The 20,018-nt window shown below is 39.2% G+C and overlaps 1 protein-coding gene across 10 annotated transcripts in view; it reads right to left on the bottom strand.

Annotated features, from left to right (window-relative positions):
* The window catches only part of BMP2K (BMP2 inducible kinase), a 126,635-nt gene that overhangs the window by 12,164 nt on the left and 94,453 nt on the right, over nt 1-20,018 (bottom strand). For 9 of the 10 annotated variants that reach the window (XR_007507893.1, XM_049815554.1, XM_049815557.1 and 6 more), the window contains 7 exons: nt 18,404-18,483; nt 16,574-16,734; nt 15,032-15,210; nt 13,904-13,999; nt 12,955-13,142; nt 10,758-10,915; nt 4,505-4,618 (listed from right to left, as the gene is read on the bottom strand). Coding sequence is in view for 9 of the 10 variants with exons in the window: in XM_049815554.1 (XP_049671511.1) it covers nt 4,505-4,618; nt 10,758-10,915; nt 12,955-13,142; nt 13,904-13,999; nt 15,032-15,210; nt 16,574-16,734; nt 18,404-18,483 (976 nt within the window). In the remaining variant the exon portion in view is untranslated. Of the gene's footprint in view, nt 1-4,504; nt 4,619-10,213; nt 10,916-12,954; nt 13,143-13,903; nt 14,000-15,031; nt 15,211-16,573; nt 16,735-18,403; nt 18,484-20,018 lie in introns of those variants that run through there. The other variant, XM_049815563.1, reaches the window with a different exon arrangement.

Raw genomic sequence — 20,018 nt, 5'->3', positions numbered from 1 at the left:
AGTGGTTTTAAACCCTGCTAGAAGCAGTATACAAATAAGTAACCAAATGAATAGTTGTCACCCACATCACTTTGTGCCAGACGAACGCACTTCTCTGCTGCAACACAGTGAATGCTAATAATCAGCTATTGCAGCAGAGTCCTTTCAGGGACATATTGAGTCCAAGTCGCCAGACGATTTCCATTGTACTGCTGTCTGGCATGCAGCTGGCTGGTGTTCTGCCAGATCCACACAGCTGTGACTAGCAAGTTACATACCACACCACAAAACTGTTCTTATTCCAAGACCGACACATATAATGATCATTTAAAGACACTACCAAGTCTGAGTGCAGGAAGTCTGGAAGTCAAAAGGAAGCCACTACAGACCTAAAGTTGCTTTTATCCCTGGTCTCCGCAGAGGGAACATGCATGTGGTGACCAGGAAGGGGTTACCTGTGTATGTTAGAAGAAACAAGAGTGACTTGATCAAGAAGCACCATGTCTACAGTATAGAAAGTGAGCTTTACAAACATTCAGAAGAACAGTTAAATAGATGACCTGAACTAGAACCTTATCCCAACAAGACAAGCCAGAAGACAGCTCACTGACATTCTGCACAGGAGCAAAACACCTAGCAGACAGCTTCAGGTCAGCACTTGCGAAAAAGTTCCAGTCAAGGTTTCCCAACATCTCCACTTCTCACACAGTCCATTCATGTCATTTTGAGAGTTACCTTAAATCTTCTATTACTTCTCTGAATTCCCATATTAAGCTGAAGGAAGCAAAAGCCAAGCTAGCCCAATTTAATCCCAGAAAGAATTAGTGTCAGCAAACTTAAGATGGCAAAAGGCCACTGAGTAAAACTCAACAGCAAACTGTACTATATTCATGACATTTCCTTCTTACAATTTGAAGAAAGCAGAAAATGTGTGTCTCTTCTCAGTTTCTGAAACACGTTGATGTTAACAAAGGATGTTACAACACTAGCTGTTTCACACACACACACACACACGCGCGCGAATCAAAAGCTTCAATGCCAAAATGCTGACCGCAGAAGCTAATTTTTCCACTGTTACCATCTATTATTTCAGGCATTCAAGAACCAGAATCTGTTTTCCACATGTTAGGCACCTGTCCTAAAATGCCCCAGGGCTGGCTACTCAACTTGTGCTTTCTTTTCTCTTTTTCACAAAAAGTTTGCAATGCCAGTTTTGTTTCTATCACATTGAGCATTGGAATTCTTTCTTAAGCCAGTTTTCTTTTCCAGCCGTCTCAAGTTCTAAGCCGTGACTATCTTCCACAAACATTTAGGCATAAAACAGTGTGTATAGCAAGTTAACACGTAGTACTTGTGAAGACACTTTTAATAGGATATACACTAAGTGTGAGTAACATTAAGTGCTTCTACGCTGTTTTCCTATCAACTACAATAAGAACAGCCCAATAATGCATTAGTTCATTTCACACTGCTATTTGCCCTCTGCATAGCATGTCAAGTGACATACATGTTGTTGCTGGCTCTCCATTCCCACCTGAGAAGAATAATCATGGAAGCTCTGACAGATAAGCTGCCTTAGTCCATCCAGTTCCAGGTTCTCCTTCCCGGTGATCCTTGCAGCAGCAGTGCCCTGAAATGCGCTCAGCTCCGCAGGGAAAATCCCAAGGGCTTACAGCTCTCAGCAACCCATGGTCCCTTCCAGCAATAATAAAAGGTTTCAATTTTCAACCTCTGCATCTCCCTTCCCCCTGTATCACCTTCATGGACACATGTAAACATACCTCATAGCATGGTTTTTGCCGGACTATCAGCACTTCACGTTATGTTGTTAAGTCAAAAGATGATACAAGATCTTCAGCTTCTTGCCGCTACCTCACATCAGATGATAGAAACTAGTTAGGTATTGTCAAGTGCTGCTTTCAGCAGAGAACCCTTAAGCCTCCAAAACAAAAGAAGTACTCTGTGTGACTACTCGGCTACAGTCCATATACAACAACATTTACTAACCTCAGACCTATGTCACACAGCAAAAAAATACCAAAGCAGAAAAAGACCACAATTCCAACTCAAAGGTTGTTAATACCATAGTAGACATCTTCAGTAGGAACTGTCACTTACTATGAAAGTAAAATTTTCTTTTTTTAACAGTCTGTATTGGTAGCATCAACATTTCATCTCACTATAATTCAAGAAGTCAACATTCAGTAGTCAGAAACCGGAGCTCATAGTGATCACGCTCCATATTTGCACTGTAGACACATTACAATAAGGAAGTGAAACTTCTGCTCTAACTAGATCAAGACAGACTCTCACCCAAACGCTGCAATTGCACTCAAGGTATTAAACCTCTGTTCGACTTTCTATTCACTCATCTTTTCTTTGATGCCCTGATTAAGGTAGGCATGTGGTTTACTTGTTGGTTAAATGTTTTACAATCACAAGGAACAAACCAGAAGGATCATATTATACAGAAATCTTCAGCATGAGAGGAAATAAAAATATTAGGGACATTTGTCAAGTTTATCCTAGAAAGCCCTCAACTAGAAATAAAACATGTCTACATCAGCACCATTCTCCTTTTCTTAGTTGTCTTACAATACCTCATTTCAAGACATTTCCAAGAACAGTTCCGTGGGGAAAACAAACTAGCTTTTTAAAGGTGTATCTTCAGATGTAAAGATTTATCATAGCAGATTTGTTTGCTAAATGCAATTCACTGTTAACACAGAATTAAGAATACCTTCCATGAAATCAAGCCATTATGTAAATTTCTTCAAATTCCAGTTATGACTCAGTAGAAAAAAGGCTAATGAAAAACAAATTTTTTTTCCTGTGAAACAGTTAACAGCTCACAACCAACTCCACATTTCTCAAGCAGTCTGGTTTTTCAGCCATGATGGAATTTGATCCCCCCCCCCCCCCCCCCCAGAAGACATCTCTCCTTGTTTTTTAGCATGTCAAGAATGAAAGCTTGAATTCAAAGTAACAAAAATAAAACATATGACATAATACAGCGAGACCATTCAGGACAACCTAAGCTGTATTATAACTATCTGAAAAACAATAATGAGCAAATACATTTCTAAGACCCAAGGTGAGGAAAGAAAAAAAATCCCTAGACACATGTGTATGAATACTCAAAACAGGAGACTAAGCACCTGATAGTCACCATCTCAGATAAAGTGTAACTATTACTGTTCCTTTTGCATGTAAATTTAGGCTCACCTTTAAAACAAAGCAACCTCTTTAATGAAGACTCCAAGATAAATCCTTCTAAAGTGCCACCTATAGACTGCACCTACAGAGCAAACATCTTCACTCAAGAATTGCTTTCACATTGTATGGAACAACTGACTATTAACAGGATGATAGAAGGTAAACTTGTCCTTTCCGAATGACCAGAACAAAAAGAGAAACTAAGAACGCAGTAATACACCAAGCAGAATAAATTCAAGTCTTCCTAACAACAGGAGCAGACACAGATGCAGAGGTGTTTTTATGAACTGCCTTGCAGAATACCACAGCATTATCCTGGTCACTCTTCACCACGTATTGTACGAGAGCTCTTGTGAGCATTAAGCAGCCCCAGTTAACAATCTTCGGGAATGCAGGATGAAAGTGAAAGGAAACACGGATGCTAACTTAGGTTGACCCCAAATGATTTATTTTAAGGCATTTTATCTGAGCTTTTGAACTTCTCCAAGAATAGTTTTTAAAAGTCATGTTAAGGCACCTTTATCACAAAAGCACTCTCAAGAAAATGTAGACAGGCGGCTAAGTGGCTCTATCAGTAACCAAAGGTCTTTTTACCATTTAACTGTCACGTAGGCTTTAGTTTGGCACAGGTACCAAAAAAAATTATTAAAGTGCTGGTCAAGCAAAAGTTAAAACTGGCAATTAAGTTAGAGGATGATGCAGTTCCACAATCACAGTCAATATTCACATACCATGTTATTTTTAGTTCCATCCAAGGTAAAAATAGCCAAAGCCGAACTGAAACATGATAACAAATCCCCCCCCTTCAAATGTACAGATTACAAAATACTTTCTTTTGACATAATTTGCACCAAACCTATGCATTAAATGCAGCAGAAGCTTACAGGCTTAACTTGGCTGGAGAACTGAACTAAAGGAACAGCACGAGTTGGAAGCAGACTACAGGGAAGTAGCAAAATTTAGTCTTAGCAAGTAATATGCCTTTAGCAAAAGCACTTCTGGTTCTACGCAAGTGATTCACACTGCACTGGGTCCAATGTATTTGCACTGCAAAGACTACATAATCCGTACACTGTATGAGTACCAGGAATTTGATACAGAAGTTTTTTTTAATTGGAGGTAATCAACACACTAAAAAAATCTCTTCAACACCCGTCTACTGTCATGAGGCATTCAATACCTTTATCATTCTTTGGTCATTTAACTGGATGTACATACTTCAACAGATACACAGAGATATCCGTATGTATGTATGTATACATATATATATACACACACACGAGGTAGCGATGTTACAGATGTAACTTGCCTGGGTGAGAAATGAAAGGAACAGAACCAAAGGGATCTTCAGGAGGATTTTTCTGTGGAGCAGAGTGTGGCTCCACATTGTTATTTGAAGATGCTCTCCTGTCCACCAGCCTGTCTGTAAAAAACAAAATGAAACAGAACAAAAAATAAAATAAAATAAAAATGGCAGGTCTTATGCCAACGCAAAGATATCTACTGTACAAGGTGAGGGGGGAATATGTTCTCTATTAGGGTTTTTTTGATGTTTAGAAAATATCCTACATGTTGAATTCTTACTTCTTGATCATACAGAAAAGTACACCTGCACAAACCTATTGTTAATCCCCCTGCCCCACCAAGAGCAGCACCTATTTGGTGATAAAATGCTTTAAATGAGAATCTCTCTTACATGTTTTATGTAGCCTACATGCTCTGTAATAGAAACTACTAGTCCTCTGTGCTCTTGATGTCTGGAAGTCAGAATCACTATGCTTATCTAAATCATCCATTTTATCCAAGTTTTGGCCAGCCTTTGACACAAAAAGAGAAAAGTTGACCATCACAGCAAAATAGCTGGGAGTACTTTATATTAAACATGTAACATGTTTAGTGGGCATGGATGATGGTTGGAGTCGATGATCTTGAAGGTCTTTTCCAACCTAAATGATTCTATGATTCTACCATCTCTTAGTAGTTAAAAACAATTTGAGTTTCATATAATGTAGAGAAGTGTAATGTCTGTTTTATATGGTCCCTTAAGAGACTGATTTTTTTTTTCTTTTGAGAAGAGACATACAGAAACCTTTTAACACAGTCAAAAATTCGAAGCACTAGGAATGGTAAATACAAGGGAGTTTTATCTAAGCTCTTATTCTAACTTTGCTGCCAACTTCAGATGCAGACCAGCTAGCCCACCCACCACAGTGCAACTCGGGAGGGTCCAGCAAGGCCCATCAGCCACTTAAAAATACCAGTGTGACAAAGTGTTCCACCTTCAGCTAATATCCTACATCTTCTATGCAGAAAACACAGCATTTTGCCCTCCCCCTTTTTCACAGCAAGCAGCTGCTCATCCAAACAATTTGCAGCACAACCTTCCTGACAATTTGCAGCTGTAGAGATACAGCTGAACTGTGCCCTAACTACATTATCAGGCTACCTACACATTTTCTATTGAGTCCTTCAATGCAGCAACCAGAAAGCTTTACTGAGACAACCACCAGGGACTAGACAGCAAGCTGATCTGCTTCAGACAGATGCATATTAACCCTTTGTACAAAGCTCAAAGAGTTTCGGAATTACATGCCAGTTTTCACAGACAAGGGTTCTGTTAATATTCAACCGTCTGTAATGTGAATTGTCTTATTCTTACCCACCGTTAGACTGTCCAAAAAATACCAGTCGGAGTTGTTCCATTACAGGCAACCCCTGTTTAAAATATAATGCCAGCTGGGGGCTCCTGGTGCAGGAGATTAAGTAGTTGCTCTCACATCAACATATACAAATAGGCAGAAACTAACCCACCCGAACATAATTACCCTACATTGACACAGCCATGCAGAAGAAAATACTATCTAAGAGGCACAGAAGACTAGCAGCTGTATGTTTTATACCATAAGCTTTGAGCCTTGAAGACAAACAACTGCCAAGCATCCCATCCAACAGCAGTACTTCTTCCTGATTGTGAACAGTCATACCCTCATTGCTTTCTCTCCTCAGGTAGGAATGGTTCAGGGTTTGGTTTTTTTTTTATTTGGGGGGGCAGGGGGGGAGGGGATGGGACGTTGAGGGCAGGTAAGCTTGGCTTTGGGGTTTGTTTTTTTTTTGTTTGAGGAAGGGGTGTGGGAGTTTTTTTTGAGTTTTGTCTTACAAGAAACATAGGTAACCTTCAACTTGCATCTTTACAGATGCAGACTGAGCGAGGGATGCTTTTGTTCTATTATCCCTAGCATCTTGCCTCCAGAGAAAACGCGGTTGACTGCTCCACAGTTTGCATGCAATTGAACTCTGGAGTAACTTCTAAGGGTGCACCAACTTGAACTACCCTTTGGAGAGTCCCTGCAAATGCTGGCATGCAAGACTATGTAATTTCAAAGCCCCCAGATGATGATCAGGTCTCTAAGCTTCAGCAGCAGTGCTAGGGATAGCAGAAAACAAAATGTATTGAAATGCTAAGCATGCAAGAAAAATCAGGTAAAGTGAGCAAATACAAGGTTTCAACTCCTGCAAGGCACCTAAGCATATACGTACTGGCACATATTTCCCTCTAAAATAAAGTTTAAAATCTGTCAATTCATCAAATGCAAGGCTATTGGAAAAGGATGAGCCATTCTTTCAGTCTTCTGACACAAAGTGTCATTTGTCTAGCTCATAACAAGATCCATTTCTTTAACAGAGAGTGTTTGTGAGAAAAGACACAGTGATGCTTTCTCCAGCTTCACACAAGCAGAAGTAGATTAAGTGGGATTGTCAGTATTAGAATTTATTGTGCTTCAGAAACCACTTCCTTAAAATAAAGATCCAAGGTTTTTTTCCCTGTCAGTGAATAACCACACAAATTCAGCCCACACTACTGCCAGAGACACAATCATGCGCCACATGGCACAGCAGACCCTTACATAGAAAAGTGCAGTTATTTAAAACCACAAACAAAGAATCTGCGTGTTTCCATGCAAGTGACAGGTCCAAGATTCCTCATGAGACAGGTCTCAGGACATTGAGAAGTACGAGATGCACTTGCACACAGAGAAAGCCTGCTAAGAACCACAGCTCTTTCCTGCACGGATGGCCTAGGTAGCTCCTTCGTACATTACATACCACAAAGGAGATAGGCAGAGAGCTTTGTAGGCTTTGCACCACCCACAGGTGTCTCACTTGAAACACCCAGATGATTCTGGGCCTAACAAGAAGCTTTGTGCAATTCAGTCTGAAGGCTACACTAGCATTTTTTCACTGGTGAGAAACCCAACTAATTTTCTCAGCTCCCATTTCTGCAGAGGTTATTAATTAAGTGGTTACAGGAGCTCTTGAAGAAATCCATTCCTTCACAACATTCTCAGCATCACATGCTGCTTCTAGACCATCATGAGTATCAATGATGGTAACAGTAACAGAGAAACAGCAGCATACACAAGAACCAGGAACTCCATCCTGTAACTCCATATCAAAGTTCTCCACAAAGGTGCTCCATTCAGAAATCTTCATTCAATTGCGCATTACATTTTATGCAACTGTCATCTATCTTCTCACTATGAAAACTTTCACAAAGTCTAAGCAAGGTATTTTGTTCTATGAGTTAGCTCCCTTTTCCTTTATTAAGTCATCACAGCAATACTCATCACTACACATACTATGACTTTAACCTACTAAATGCATGAAATCGAATAGTAACATTAGCCTGACAAATTATGATGACATCCTGATCCTCTAACAAAGGCTGTGTACATTTAATTACTGATATATTACTGTCATGAACACAACAGCATCAAAAATACTTGACAGATTTAAAAATATTTTTAATTTATGTACAAAGCATCAGCTCTACAATACAAAACAGGCTTTTGGAAGTGGAAAGAAAGAATTAATATTTTGAATGCTACGCAGCACCACGTAACATCGCAAACAGACAAACTTACATAACACTGTACATGACTTAAGTACAGGACAGCAACTAGGTTTAGTAACAGAAAATATACCAATTCAAACCTGCAGCTCCAGTTCTCCTTCCTCTAAATGGCAAAGTGATTCATAGTAACTCAGAAATTGAGCAAAAGCAATTACTTCATAGTAAACCCCAGTTTTCTCTCGTAAGAGATAACCTACATCTTAAAAGAATCACGCCTTGATCCTTAAGATATATCTGAGGAAATTCCAGGAAGCATTATACAGTTAAAGACAATTTCATATGTATAAGCCTTAATTTTACAATAAATTTCCCAATTTCTCACTAATCCACCTATGTTTGAGAAAGTGCCAATAAAAATTAAGTAGATATGTTGCTTCTTTGACTGCAGTGAAGGCATTAACACTGCAAAGTAAGTTCATGATCATCTTTGGCACAACATCGTTGATACCAAAAAAGAAAGTTAAAAGGTCTCTGAAGTCTCTGATATATGTACCTATGTGTGAACACAAACACACATATGCCAAGATTAAAACTAGTAATGCTCCCCCTCCATGAGGCCTCTAAGAGAAATCAAGCCAAAAGGCCTAAGAAAAGTTCTAACTGCGTCTCATGTTATGTATGAACAAGCCTGCCATCTAGTGTACTATCAGTCAAGCTAGTAAGTTTTTCTTAATTTTATGTTTTCTGTATTCAAGCCGCTAAAACCCTAACGCTGGTTATTACTAAGCAAAACTACACTGTTATGTTTACTTTTCTGATATAGCACATAAAGTTCATTATCACATCCAGCTCTTCTGTGGATTGAATTATCTTTATTAAGAGGTGAGCCAAAACTATGCCTAAGGAGATTTAGTCTTCAAAAACTTCAGACCATTTTTACACATGTAGTACAAAAACTGGAAAATTTAATTCTAGTAGTAGTCAACTGTTCTTTCTGCTGGAGATGTGGAGACAGCAGTTAGTGGCATTAGGCTCCAAGTTACTCCAGCCTTTACTAAGTCTAACTGCATGCGAGTAAGCATTTTCACCAAGAGTTGGATTATCAAACACTGGAACAGCTTACCCAGGGAAGTGGCAGAGTCACCGTCCTTGGAGGTATTTAAGAGATGTGTAGACGTGGCACTTAGGGACATCATTAGTGGGGGGACTCGGTAATGACAGGTTAACAGTTAGACTGTAGGATCTTAAGGGACTTTTCCAACCTAAATGATTCTATGATATTCTATTTCCCCAGCTTACTATAACCAGCGTACTGAGCTACTCCAGGCAAGCCTATTTCTTGTACAGCATTTTCCATCTTTTTCATAAAGCCACTTGAAACATGTCTTTGGTAACTATCTTCTTATGAACTTACATTTATTCAAAACATGTAGCTTAACTAAATCATTCTGATGAAACTTACCGTAACTGCAGTCAGCAGTCCAACAGTCAGTTAAAGATTCTGTAAACAGGCAAGTTGTGCTGACCTTTTGGTTCAAGCTAACCTTCTCCAGATTCAAGAGTATATTATTACAAAAGACTTGTAAGGCTTCAGTTGGAAGCAGCATGCCTAAAGATATTCAATTCTACTACTAAATAATTTCCAATTGTAAACTTGGATTTGTAAAGAATGCCTTTTTTTCAGCTGGTACATTATGCATTTCCCCCAGCTATCAGTAAGTCATTTCACTGTAAAATGTGTGCGTGCTACATCCTCATCTCAAAAATAGAAGTCTTACATGATCAACACAGGATACAAGTGAAAACAACAAACTAGAGCTTCACCAAAAAAAAAATTACCAGTTGCTTTCCTTAACTATTAAAGGATAATAACACCTGTCCTGTTCAGCTATGTTTAAGGACACAGAAGCCAAAAAGAGGAAGACTCAATTGAAGGCATAGTGGGGGGGGGGTGGGGGTTCAGTTACTTGAATTTCAACTTCACTGCATTTTTAATTGCAAGGAACTTGCTGATAGTCAGCCAAAGTATATACAATCTGTTTTTTGACACTGTCACATCTTACAAGTCTCTCTAATAAATCTGATCTTGACAAAACCAGTTTCAGGAAGAGCATCTAATGGGTATGTGTTAAGCAATTCCAAGTAAAAACCATTGAGATAACTGACTTCAAGATGAAAGTTTATTCAACTATTGCCATATCAGAACAATAAAGCAGCCCTTACATGTAGCCATTCATCAAAAAGGACATTACAAAACATTAACATAATGTAATAGATAAATTTTCTTTCAGGCATTTTCAAAGGACTTATCAGACCCACAGAATCTTCTGCTCTGGTGTGCAAGAAAAAAAGCTGGAAAGGAATGAGGCAAGCAGCCCAAGTTTTCATCCTATCTGACAACATACCTCTGCTGTTCAGAGCTTCTTGACAATCAAGGTGACACAAGCAGTATTTGAGAGCTAAGATCTTACCACTTCTGCAGTATTTAAGCCAGTAACTACCAATTTTAGACAGTGAATTCCTATTGCACACATTTTCAAAGAGAGAAAGGAAAGAAAGACAACAGGCCCGACTGTGCCCTCAAATGCTCAGAAAGAATTTTCCGTACGCAGACTGCACGGCCCTTTGGCAAGACAGGTGTTGGAAATGCTGAGCAACTACAGAGCCCTTATTTACTGTGAAGCAAAATAAGCCTTCAAGCGTCCCTTACTTGATCTTAGCAGGTCAAACTCTCTGTCCAGCAGCTCCTCCTCTGTCAACTTGGAAAAATTGTCCTCTCCAAATGGGTTCCAGCCTGACATATCAGGTGGGTTATTGGTGCTCTGCTTTGGGTAACTGGCAATTGCTTCAGCATCAGGAATACCTGACCTGTAAAGTCAGTTCATGGAAGCAAATAAAGAGAAACATTACAGAATTGTTTATCAGGGTAAAATTCTATGACAAGTTTCATTATGCCAAAATAGTACATACGAGTAACACGCATGCGTTAACAGCTTGGCCCAAAAGCATTTGAGAACTAATTTAAGGGAAAATAGGTCACTTAAAATATGTGGTTTGCTTACATAGATGCAATCCTCAGACTTTCTTTTTCAACTTATGCATTGTAGCCAAAGCACAGAATCCTTCATCAAGGTGACATGCAAGAGCAAAATCTGTATTTCACCTGTGAGCATTTTTGTATTGTCATAGGAGACTGCCTTGTTTTCCTCCAAAAAAAAAGCCTACCAAGTATGTTTGAAGTTTTCATCTATTCTTTGTTTTCAAATTATTTTTTCGTGGCAGACACATTAAGTGTCTTTTAATCCTACATCCACCCAACCAGTACAATTAACTTAACCAGTTGACATCACAGCTTCTGCTTCTTTTACTCACATAAGGAAACCTTTGACCAGATGCCCTTTTCCTTTCATACATGTTTTCCCATATTATGCCTACCACTTTTCTGGTTGTCTGAAGGACCCTACGAAAGGGGCAATTAGCCAGTCACCGCATGCTAAGTGGTTCTGAACCTCTCTATGTCTAGCCAGGCTCTGCAGGCCACTCCTGCAGCCCAGCTCCACGTGGAACCGCCTCTTCAAGACAAGAGAAAGGGGAAGGGGCTCCTTCCTGTGAGCTCAGGTACTGCCATCCCACTCAACTACTGGCTCTTTCTACTGAGAGGACAACATGCAATACAATACAACGCATTTAGTGTGTCAAGGGAAAAGAAACTCAACACCCCTTCCTTTAATACAAGAAGTCATATTTTTTGTTAACCAGATCAACCTTATGTATTGCCAACCACTACTAACCTGCGGTCATTGACTTTAAGCTAAACAGCAGGATCAAAATCTTCAGCCAAACACACAGAAGAGAAACTGGAAATATACATATTTACTTCCAGACTGGAATGACTCCTTTCAGAAATTATTTCTGACAAAAGTACTCTAGCAATAGACCTAACTGAAGTACAGCTGGTAGTTGTCATAAAGGGGCACAGAAATGCAGGACAACACTCTCTCCTACGGATTAAACTATCTAATTGGCAAGATGAAGCCACACTGGTCACAGTGATATATCTTATTATACCAATTCAGCCTACAGCAGGAAAATATTTTGCCTTTGACTCTTTCAACACACTGTAACCTAGAAGAGACTAGGAATGACAGCAGTACCTGAAACATGGAAGTCATACTATTAACTGAATGCCTGTGTCAAGACTGACTGCACTGTTCCCACAACTGCAAAGGACTTCTCTTTCAATATAGTATAGTAGAAACCTATATAAATATATAACCTAGTTCAAAACATTAGTGAAACTGGACAAATCTGTGATATACTTTTTTTTTTAAATCAGAAGAGGAAGGGTTTTTTATTTCACCCACTGTTTTTTGTAAGAATTCACGGGAAAGTCATTATTTATTTCACTTTATTAAGCAAGGGTCAGTCTGCAGGCCCCTGCAAAGGGGACAAATTGCTCATGACAGGTAGTCCATCATATAACACTTAAGTCAGACCACTGATCAATAGACACAAGAGTTAGAAGCCCTAGCAAATAAATGCCAACTATAAAGCCTCTCTTAAAAAGAGTGTTTGAGATAACTTTCACACACAATCTCATTCAAGCCAGGCTACTGACCATCCTAAGCAAAGTAGTTAGCAGTCGGTTCCTAGAATAAATCCGTGAACAAGAATAAGTGGAAGACAAGTCCTTTAGGAACTTGTACCACACTCATCTGTTAACAAATTAAGTGTCCCACCGTCCTCCCAAAATACCCTTTACACTAAACAGCAACTATCCAACTGCTTTAAGTAATACATTATTATTGAAGCAAGTAATTTATGAGGAAAATACTCAGCAGCGCTCATGACAACTAGGAATGTAAGCAATAAGTAACCCTTGGGTACACCTGTGTCAGAATACTTGCCTGCTTGCAGGGTACAGAGAATCTGCCACTGTTCCAGCATGCACTGGAAGCGACCCAGGGTAGGAGATTAAGGCTGGTGAGAAGTCTTGTGGAGAGGTGATATATTCAGGAGACTGCGCCTGTTGTGACCGCTGTTGCTGCTGAGCAAGCATCTGCTGCTGTAGGAGAGCCTGCTGATATTGCTGCACCTAAGTAAGATAATGATTGTGTTACTACAATTTACATGGGCCAGTGAGAATCTCTTCTGCTAAGCAACGATACCAGCCTTGCAGCCAAATGCACTAAGCACCACCACCAGACTCCAGAAAAGCTTGGTAGCTTCAGCAGAAGCAAAAGCCAGACCCGTTCATTGTACGGGTGAGAATAAACTGCCCTAACAGGTCACTGATACCATTTTCCTCTTCCAACGTATTACCACTTAACTTTACGTAATCATAGCATCCTAAGTATATGCTACTGCAGCACTAAGAAGTTAGTTTTCTTCATACCCCATTCTTAAATATCAATAATCAAAATTTCAGGACAATTTCTCCTGACTTTCAAAAAACAGATTCTGCCAGTTACCTTTCTCGCTTTTAAAGTCAGAATTTGATGCTACCATGTCTTCTATCACTTCATAGAATAATACACATTTGTTGCTGTGGTCACTACTGGAAACCTTAAGCACCAAGTATGTTTCAAGTTAGTATATACCTACTTAGTGAAGTTTAGGATATATCCTATGTGATTAATAGAGAACTGCAACTCCAGATAAGTTTTTGCAACCAAGTTTGGGTTAACTTTTTTTACCAACTGAGTATAATTTTAGATGCTCAACCTCACACCATTTGGCACATCCACAGCTCATTACAACTACTCACAAACTTCCCTTACTGCATCTTCACAATAGACTTACAAACACAGCACGTTATTTTAAGGCAGTATCATCCACCTTGCATTCCTGACATACCATAGCAGGATACTGAGATTGGGAAGGTTGCTGCTGGTACACAGACTGCATCAACAGCTGCTGTTGGACCATCTGCTGGTGCATTGCTTGTTGATACTGTAGTTGAAAAGAAGAAAACAGCTTTAAGAAGTCATGATCCCCCCTTTAGCGATATCCAGGTATTTAGAAGAAGCATCAATTAAAGTAACACTTTTGTGACTTAACAGCATTTTTCAGTTAAGACATCACATAACCGAGAATCAGCTAGCAATTCAGTCACTGCATTTTAATGACTCTGTGTTTGGAAGCTTGAGCTCCCCTCTCCCTCCCTCCCCCCCCCCCCCCCCCCCCAATTAATACCAACCCATTTAACAAAAAAATTAGACTACATATTCAGCACTGCCTTTTCTAGTGCAGGCCCATTAACATCCCAACTTCTGCCATTTTCACCAATGCTGAGCCCCTTTGGAAAATAATTCAGCTGTGCTTTAAAGAATAACATGTCTCAACATGGAAAAGAAAGAGTAATTGTGATAGGTGTCTTGGACAGGATCTCAAAGTTCTTCTCTGACCTAGCTACTCTTCTGGGTTTTTTTTACAGTTATTTATGCTACACAACTTAAGCAATTATACTTGAGGGTATCCAAGCTGGACAGTGTTAAACTACATGGTATCCATGAAAAAATCTAGGCATACAGAACAGAAACAAAAAGGAAGCTCTTCACTGACCAAGGGAATTTCAAGAAAGCAAAAACTGCAAAAATCCTACTCAGATGGTGTATGTACAACCATCTAGTGCAAGCTTAGCATCGTCACCCAGTTAAGTCCTAACGTTTGTCTCAAGCACATTTATACATACACAAAACCTTTATTTGGGCCACACAGTGATGATTCAAAGCAAGCTGGGATTCAGGTTCTAACTGTAAAAACAAGACAGCACAAAGAAAGCAGCTTTCTAGGATAAGCATTACAGTGCCTATGAAGAGACAAATCAAAGGTAAAAGGAAGGGGCAGGAGCCACGATCCCTTTCTCTCTCCTAGCAGGAAAAAAGCAGGCCACAACAGCAGAAGTCTTAACACATGATTCAAAGTGTTATTAACAAGCATGACGTGCCACTTACAAACTTGTCTAACAGATTTGACTCATACCTGCTGAAAGTAAGCATCCTGTATTGTAGGTTGCTGCTGCTGGTGACGTAAATGGTGTAGCTGCTGTAGCCTCCAGTCGCCCTGCTGCAGCTGCTGGAGAACTCTGTTCTGCTGCGGGGGGTGCTGGTTGGTCCCTTGGGACTGTAAGATTTCTTGTCCGTTCCCTGGTCGCATGGTTCCTGTGATATTCAGGCAACACTATTGACATATTGATATCTAAAGTTTAGCTAGAGAGCTCCCTGGCAGTGAACCTCTTTAAAGCTTCAAGGTGAAACAGTTTATAAGCTTCCCTTCCCCGTCTGACAACTGGCAGATACTAACTTCACTTCTCCGAAAAGCCTCTCAATGCACAATTTCTACTTTCAAGTTGCGGGAAGCTTACTTTGGTCACACAACAGAGGAAGCTGGGTTCAAGACTTCTGCTTTAGTGACGCTTAAGTTGTATCTTCTAGTGTCTCAAACCCTAGCCCTCAAAGCATACAATTTTGTATGCATACTTCCCCCCCCCTCCCCCCCCTGCTTAAGGGAACTATTGGCTCACTGGTCAAATTCCCTTAAACAGAACACCTGATTAATTTTACCTTTCAAGTGTTTTTCTAGCCTTTTAAGTATGCAGTTACTAACATAAATCAACCTCTCTTGCATGCTGTATTTATATTCTGAAGTGCCCAGGAATCATCTGTTACTTATCATGACAGGCAAAGCTTTCCAAGTTGGATATTACTTGGATCCTGTCTAGTTAAAGTTGTTTACACCTGGGAAACACATTCTTAGTGCCTTTTAATTGGAGGCTTTCCCAAGACCGTCCCTGAAGCTACTCTTCCTGACTGTAATAGGCACATAAGATCACAAAGAGCAACTAGGAGAGCTTTCAAGATAAAAATGAAAATTATTTAACTGAAATATTTATCAGAACCATAACTCTTTTTGAATGAGACAACAAAAAAAATCTCACAAAGGATTTATTGAAAACCCATTTGACTCAATTGAATCTCCCTCAATTACTCCTCTGTTGCCCTCTATTGCACCCACAGTGCCATGTGAAATGCATCAGTCAACCATTAGAGAAGTGAAGTTTTTACATGGTTCCAGCCCACAAATAATACCAACATGTTGTTGGTATCTCTTGACTTATTGAGACAGAGGGAAAATATTTTTCCTACTACAACGAAAGCAGTTTGTTCCAGAAGAGCTCGATGCTTTCCATGACTTATTTGAAAATAAAAACTAAGCATGAGCTTCTCTCAAACAGACCACAGTGGGGAAGTTAGTTCAATATCAGTGTTAAGCACAATGGAAAAAAATACCTTCACATCTCAACAACTTGCATTTAGTTTTTGTGGCACCTACTCAAACTTTTTACTTGCACGTTCAGAGTCTATCGGAAAGGATGAAGATTTGGGTTTTGGCATATAAAAAGGTAACAGATGAATGGAGTTTTAAATGTTATCCCTACTAGAGCCAAAAAGAAAAAAACCCACCTCCCCCCCCCAAATTTGTTCTTCGTTTATTTTAGTCCATCCTTTTACTCTCTTCAGTTACCTTTTTGCCCACGATTACCAAATTCACCAGGAACTTGTACTTTGACTGGAGTAGCTGAGCTCTGGATCGTCAGCACGCTAGAACTGGCAGTGCTTGAATTGGCCTTTGGTCTTTGTCGCGGTGCAATTGAGGTTTCTGTTGGTCCAACAGTATCTGTTATTCTGAAACGGCAAGTTTTCCCATGGAAGAGACTTGATAAAGAAAAGACTGTTTCTTCTTCAAATTAAACACAGTATTACTTCTTAACAGCTCAATTATGTGTTACCCATGTGCTGCTCTACTTCTGAATTGGATTTTAAAATTGGAGTTAAAAAAATACTTTAAAATTTGCTTCCTAAAATTCCACTTGCCACCCATTGCAGCCATAGAATATACAGCTGCTGCAGAACACCATTAAGAAGGAGCTATGCAACAGACTGATTCCCAAGAAGACCGTTTCCTCTGTATAACCTTTCCTCAGTTCACAGTAGCGAGTGAAAGTTATGTCCAGTGCTTGAGTCAGCAATCCTATGACTAGAGATATGACTACTTCTCATACATACAGGAAATAAGGTTAAGAAAAATCTCGTCTGTTAAGTTCACTCATTTCTACCTTTTGTTAAGAGATTTAGCCTCCAGCAGTTTAAACACCCAGAAACTGCTCAAAATATTGGCATCTTCCCTGAAGCACTTCAGAGCTGTGTAACAGGCCACCAGGGTAATAAAGATGTTCAAAACCAAAGTACTTTTGAGCTTTAATCCCATTATCAGGTTATAGTAAATGCACTTTTTGAAACTGTCCAACTGCTTAAAAACACTAATTCAACATCTGAGCTCCAGTATGTAACACCCCATATTAGTTCCTAACACATTATATCAAGACATCATCTGCCTTAACCTGCTGTAACTGAGGGCCATCAAGAAAACATTATTTAGGAAGAACTATAAATCTTCCTACTACAGTCTAGCAGATTTAGTTGGAGTTTAAAACATTTTTCCATAGATACTCTGCGCTTGCCCTTTATCGTACATTACCAACTGTCCACAGAGCCAGAAAACCAACCACATCCAGACTATGACATTACCTTAAAACGGCAGAGACACATCTACAAAGCTCAAACATGGCTAAGATGAGCCCATTCTTTTGCTTCTCGTTTACAACAGACTAATGAAGTCAGAGTTGAAATAGAGATAAGTATAGCTGAATATAGAAGTACTTAAGTTGTATGTCTTGGTACATTCAAAACTCAAACAACTTCCATTAACAAGGAATGGAAGTATAAAGGATTCTTCCAGCATTAGCATTCAGTGTACACCATATACCGCAGTAGAAGTAAAAAGCATGAACAGGAATTCCTGAGGTTTTAATCTTGTTCTTATTAACAAGTACAGAAAAAGGACTATTTTAATATAAAAATAGGAATTTTTGAAAGAACAAAATCCACTTACCTTCAATCAATCAGATTTTATTTGCACATTTAAATGAAACTGAATAACAGTTTAACTGTACCATGTTATCCTCACCTGCCACTAAAATCTTTTCTTTCAAAATTTACTTAACACACTAGGAGAAAATAAAGCAGACCAGAAACAGACTGCCAGCTCTGACTTATTCCACCACCAAACATGCTCTCAGTTTCTCTCCGATTCTCAATACAATAAAAAAAGCAATGCAGTGGAATCCAAAGAGACTTGAAGGTGTTAGAATTCCAGTTTATGTATTGTAATGACCTCTGCTACTAAAATAATTTTTCATTTATTAATAAGCACATGAAAACAGGCCTTAGACAAACAGGTAGCCTAACAATATTAGGGAAAAAAACCAAATGACTAACCACATGTGCTGCTCACCTTGCTTTTATTTGGCTTTTTCTAGCAGCTGCCTCACTAGCTGTCATGGGTTCAGGAAGAGTTGAAGGGACAGGAGAATTCTTGGGAAAAATAAATTAGAATACATTAAAAAAATGAAATCCTGAAAGAAAAAAATCATTATATATTGAAGAAGAATACTTGGGTTCAAGTTCTTCCATGTTACATGCAGAACTTACTCACACAGCTGTAGATTAAAGGTGTTTTAATTTAACAGTATCTCTATGTTCTCTTACCTGTTGCAAAACAAACACGACTGATCTGTTTTGTCAGCTACTTCACTTCTTTCACACACTACCAGCTATCAACAATAACATGTCCCCAAATGTTTTCTTGTGACTACACAAAACAACTTACTTTAGTCTCAAGTTTAAGAGCTAAAACAAAGCCTAACATTTAGATTAAACAGTATTTTTTTTAGACCACTCAGCTCTTCCACCTCAACACAAATTGCACAAAACCATGCAGCATCTAAGCTTCTATGGTCCTTTAACTCATCCCCTTCTCAATCAAATTCCTGAATGAATTACTTTTCACCTAAACCACCTTTAACCAAGAAAATGGCAGTTTTGGGGGAGGGAGGAGGAATATTATCTCTAATTACACACACACTACCTCCTTATGTAAAGAACACAAATCTAAAACTGGTCACAAATAGCAGAGACAGAGTTAATTATCAAATACTGCTTCTGGAGAGTACCATCAGTACTGGATTTAGTCAAGAGTCTAGGAAAGAGAAAGGCAGGCATATTTCTGACTTTCCCTTGAGAAAAATAAGCTGCTGTTTAAGACAGGATACTGCAGTCAGCCAGCCTCTCTTCTAACCTGTAAGGGTTGTTCTTACATTCTCACAAAACTTCGAGGGGGAGGGTTGGGATGTCCATGTGCACGTTTCTGTGCTACTGCTCTTTTAAGGCAGCCATGAGTGCTAGAGGGGCAAGCACTAACAATGGAAATCAGCAGAAACCAGGGCATAGACTGCTACTCTTACAGCTGGTTTAGCACCCCAGTGGAAAAAACACACCAAACAGCTTGCTTCACTTTGCAGGAATACTCCAGGCACTTTCACTTTCCTATGTCTATCACAGGGCAAAGGGCCAAGTAAGCAGGCAATTCCTATTTGCAAGGGAAAAATAAAAAAGTCCAAGTAACAGACATATACTCAAGTTACTTGAACGAAGTGATTCTACTCCTCAAATGAGTAACGTAGTAAAGTCCCAAATTATGTTACATCAAGACAGGCTCATATTTAAGGATAAATTATTTGAGGAAGAATACAGTTATCGCACCTCCTATTCACGTGCTGCAACAGCATAACGCAAAACCATTCAAACCACATGAAATTTAGCCTTTACCTACAAACATTAAGTACTTAGAGATTTTCAGTAAACTGAAAATTTTCAGATTTTTGGAAACTTAAGTTTCCAAAAAGCAATCCTCACATTTATCGAGCACCTTCTTCTACAAGAATCAATGATAAAGGAATTCAAAGGGATCTCCGCAAGTTCACTTTTCTGCCTCTGAAGGCAGACCTTACTACAGTTGACATTTGTTCCAAAAAGAATTTTGAGATGGATTTTTCCTGATAGCTCTTGAG

The sequence above is a fragment of the Accipiter gentilis genome, chromosome 12 (genome assembly GCF_929443795.1).
Source record: "Accipiter gentilis chromosome 12, bAccGen1.1, whole genome shotgun sequence".
Taxonomy (NCBI): domain Eukaryota; kingdom Metazoa; phylum Chordata; class Aves; order Accipitriformes; family Accipitridae; genus Astur; species Astur gentilis.
Note: the sequence above shows the minus strand (reverse complement) of the source record. Positions and strands in the feature narration are given on the sequence as shown.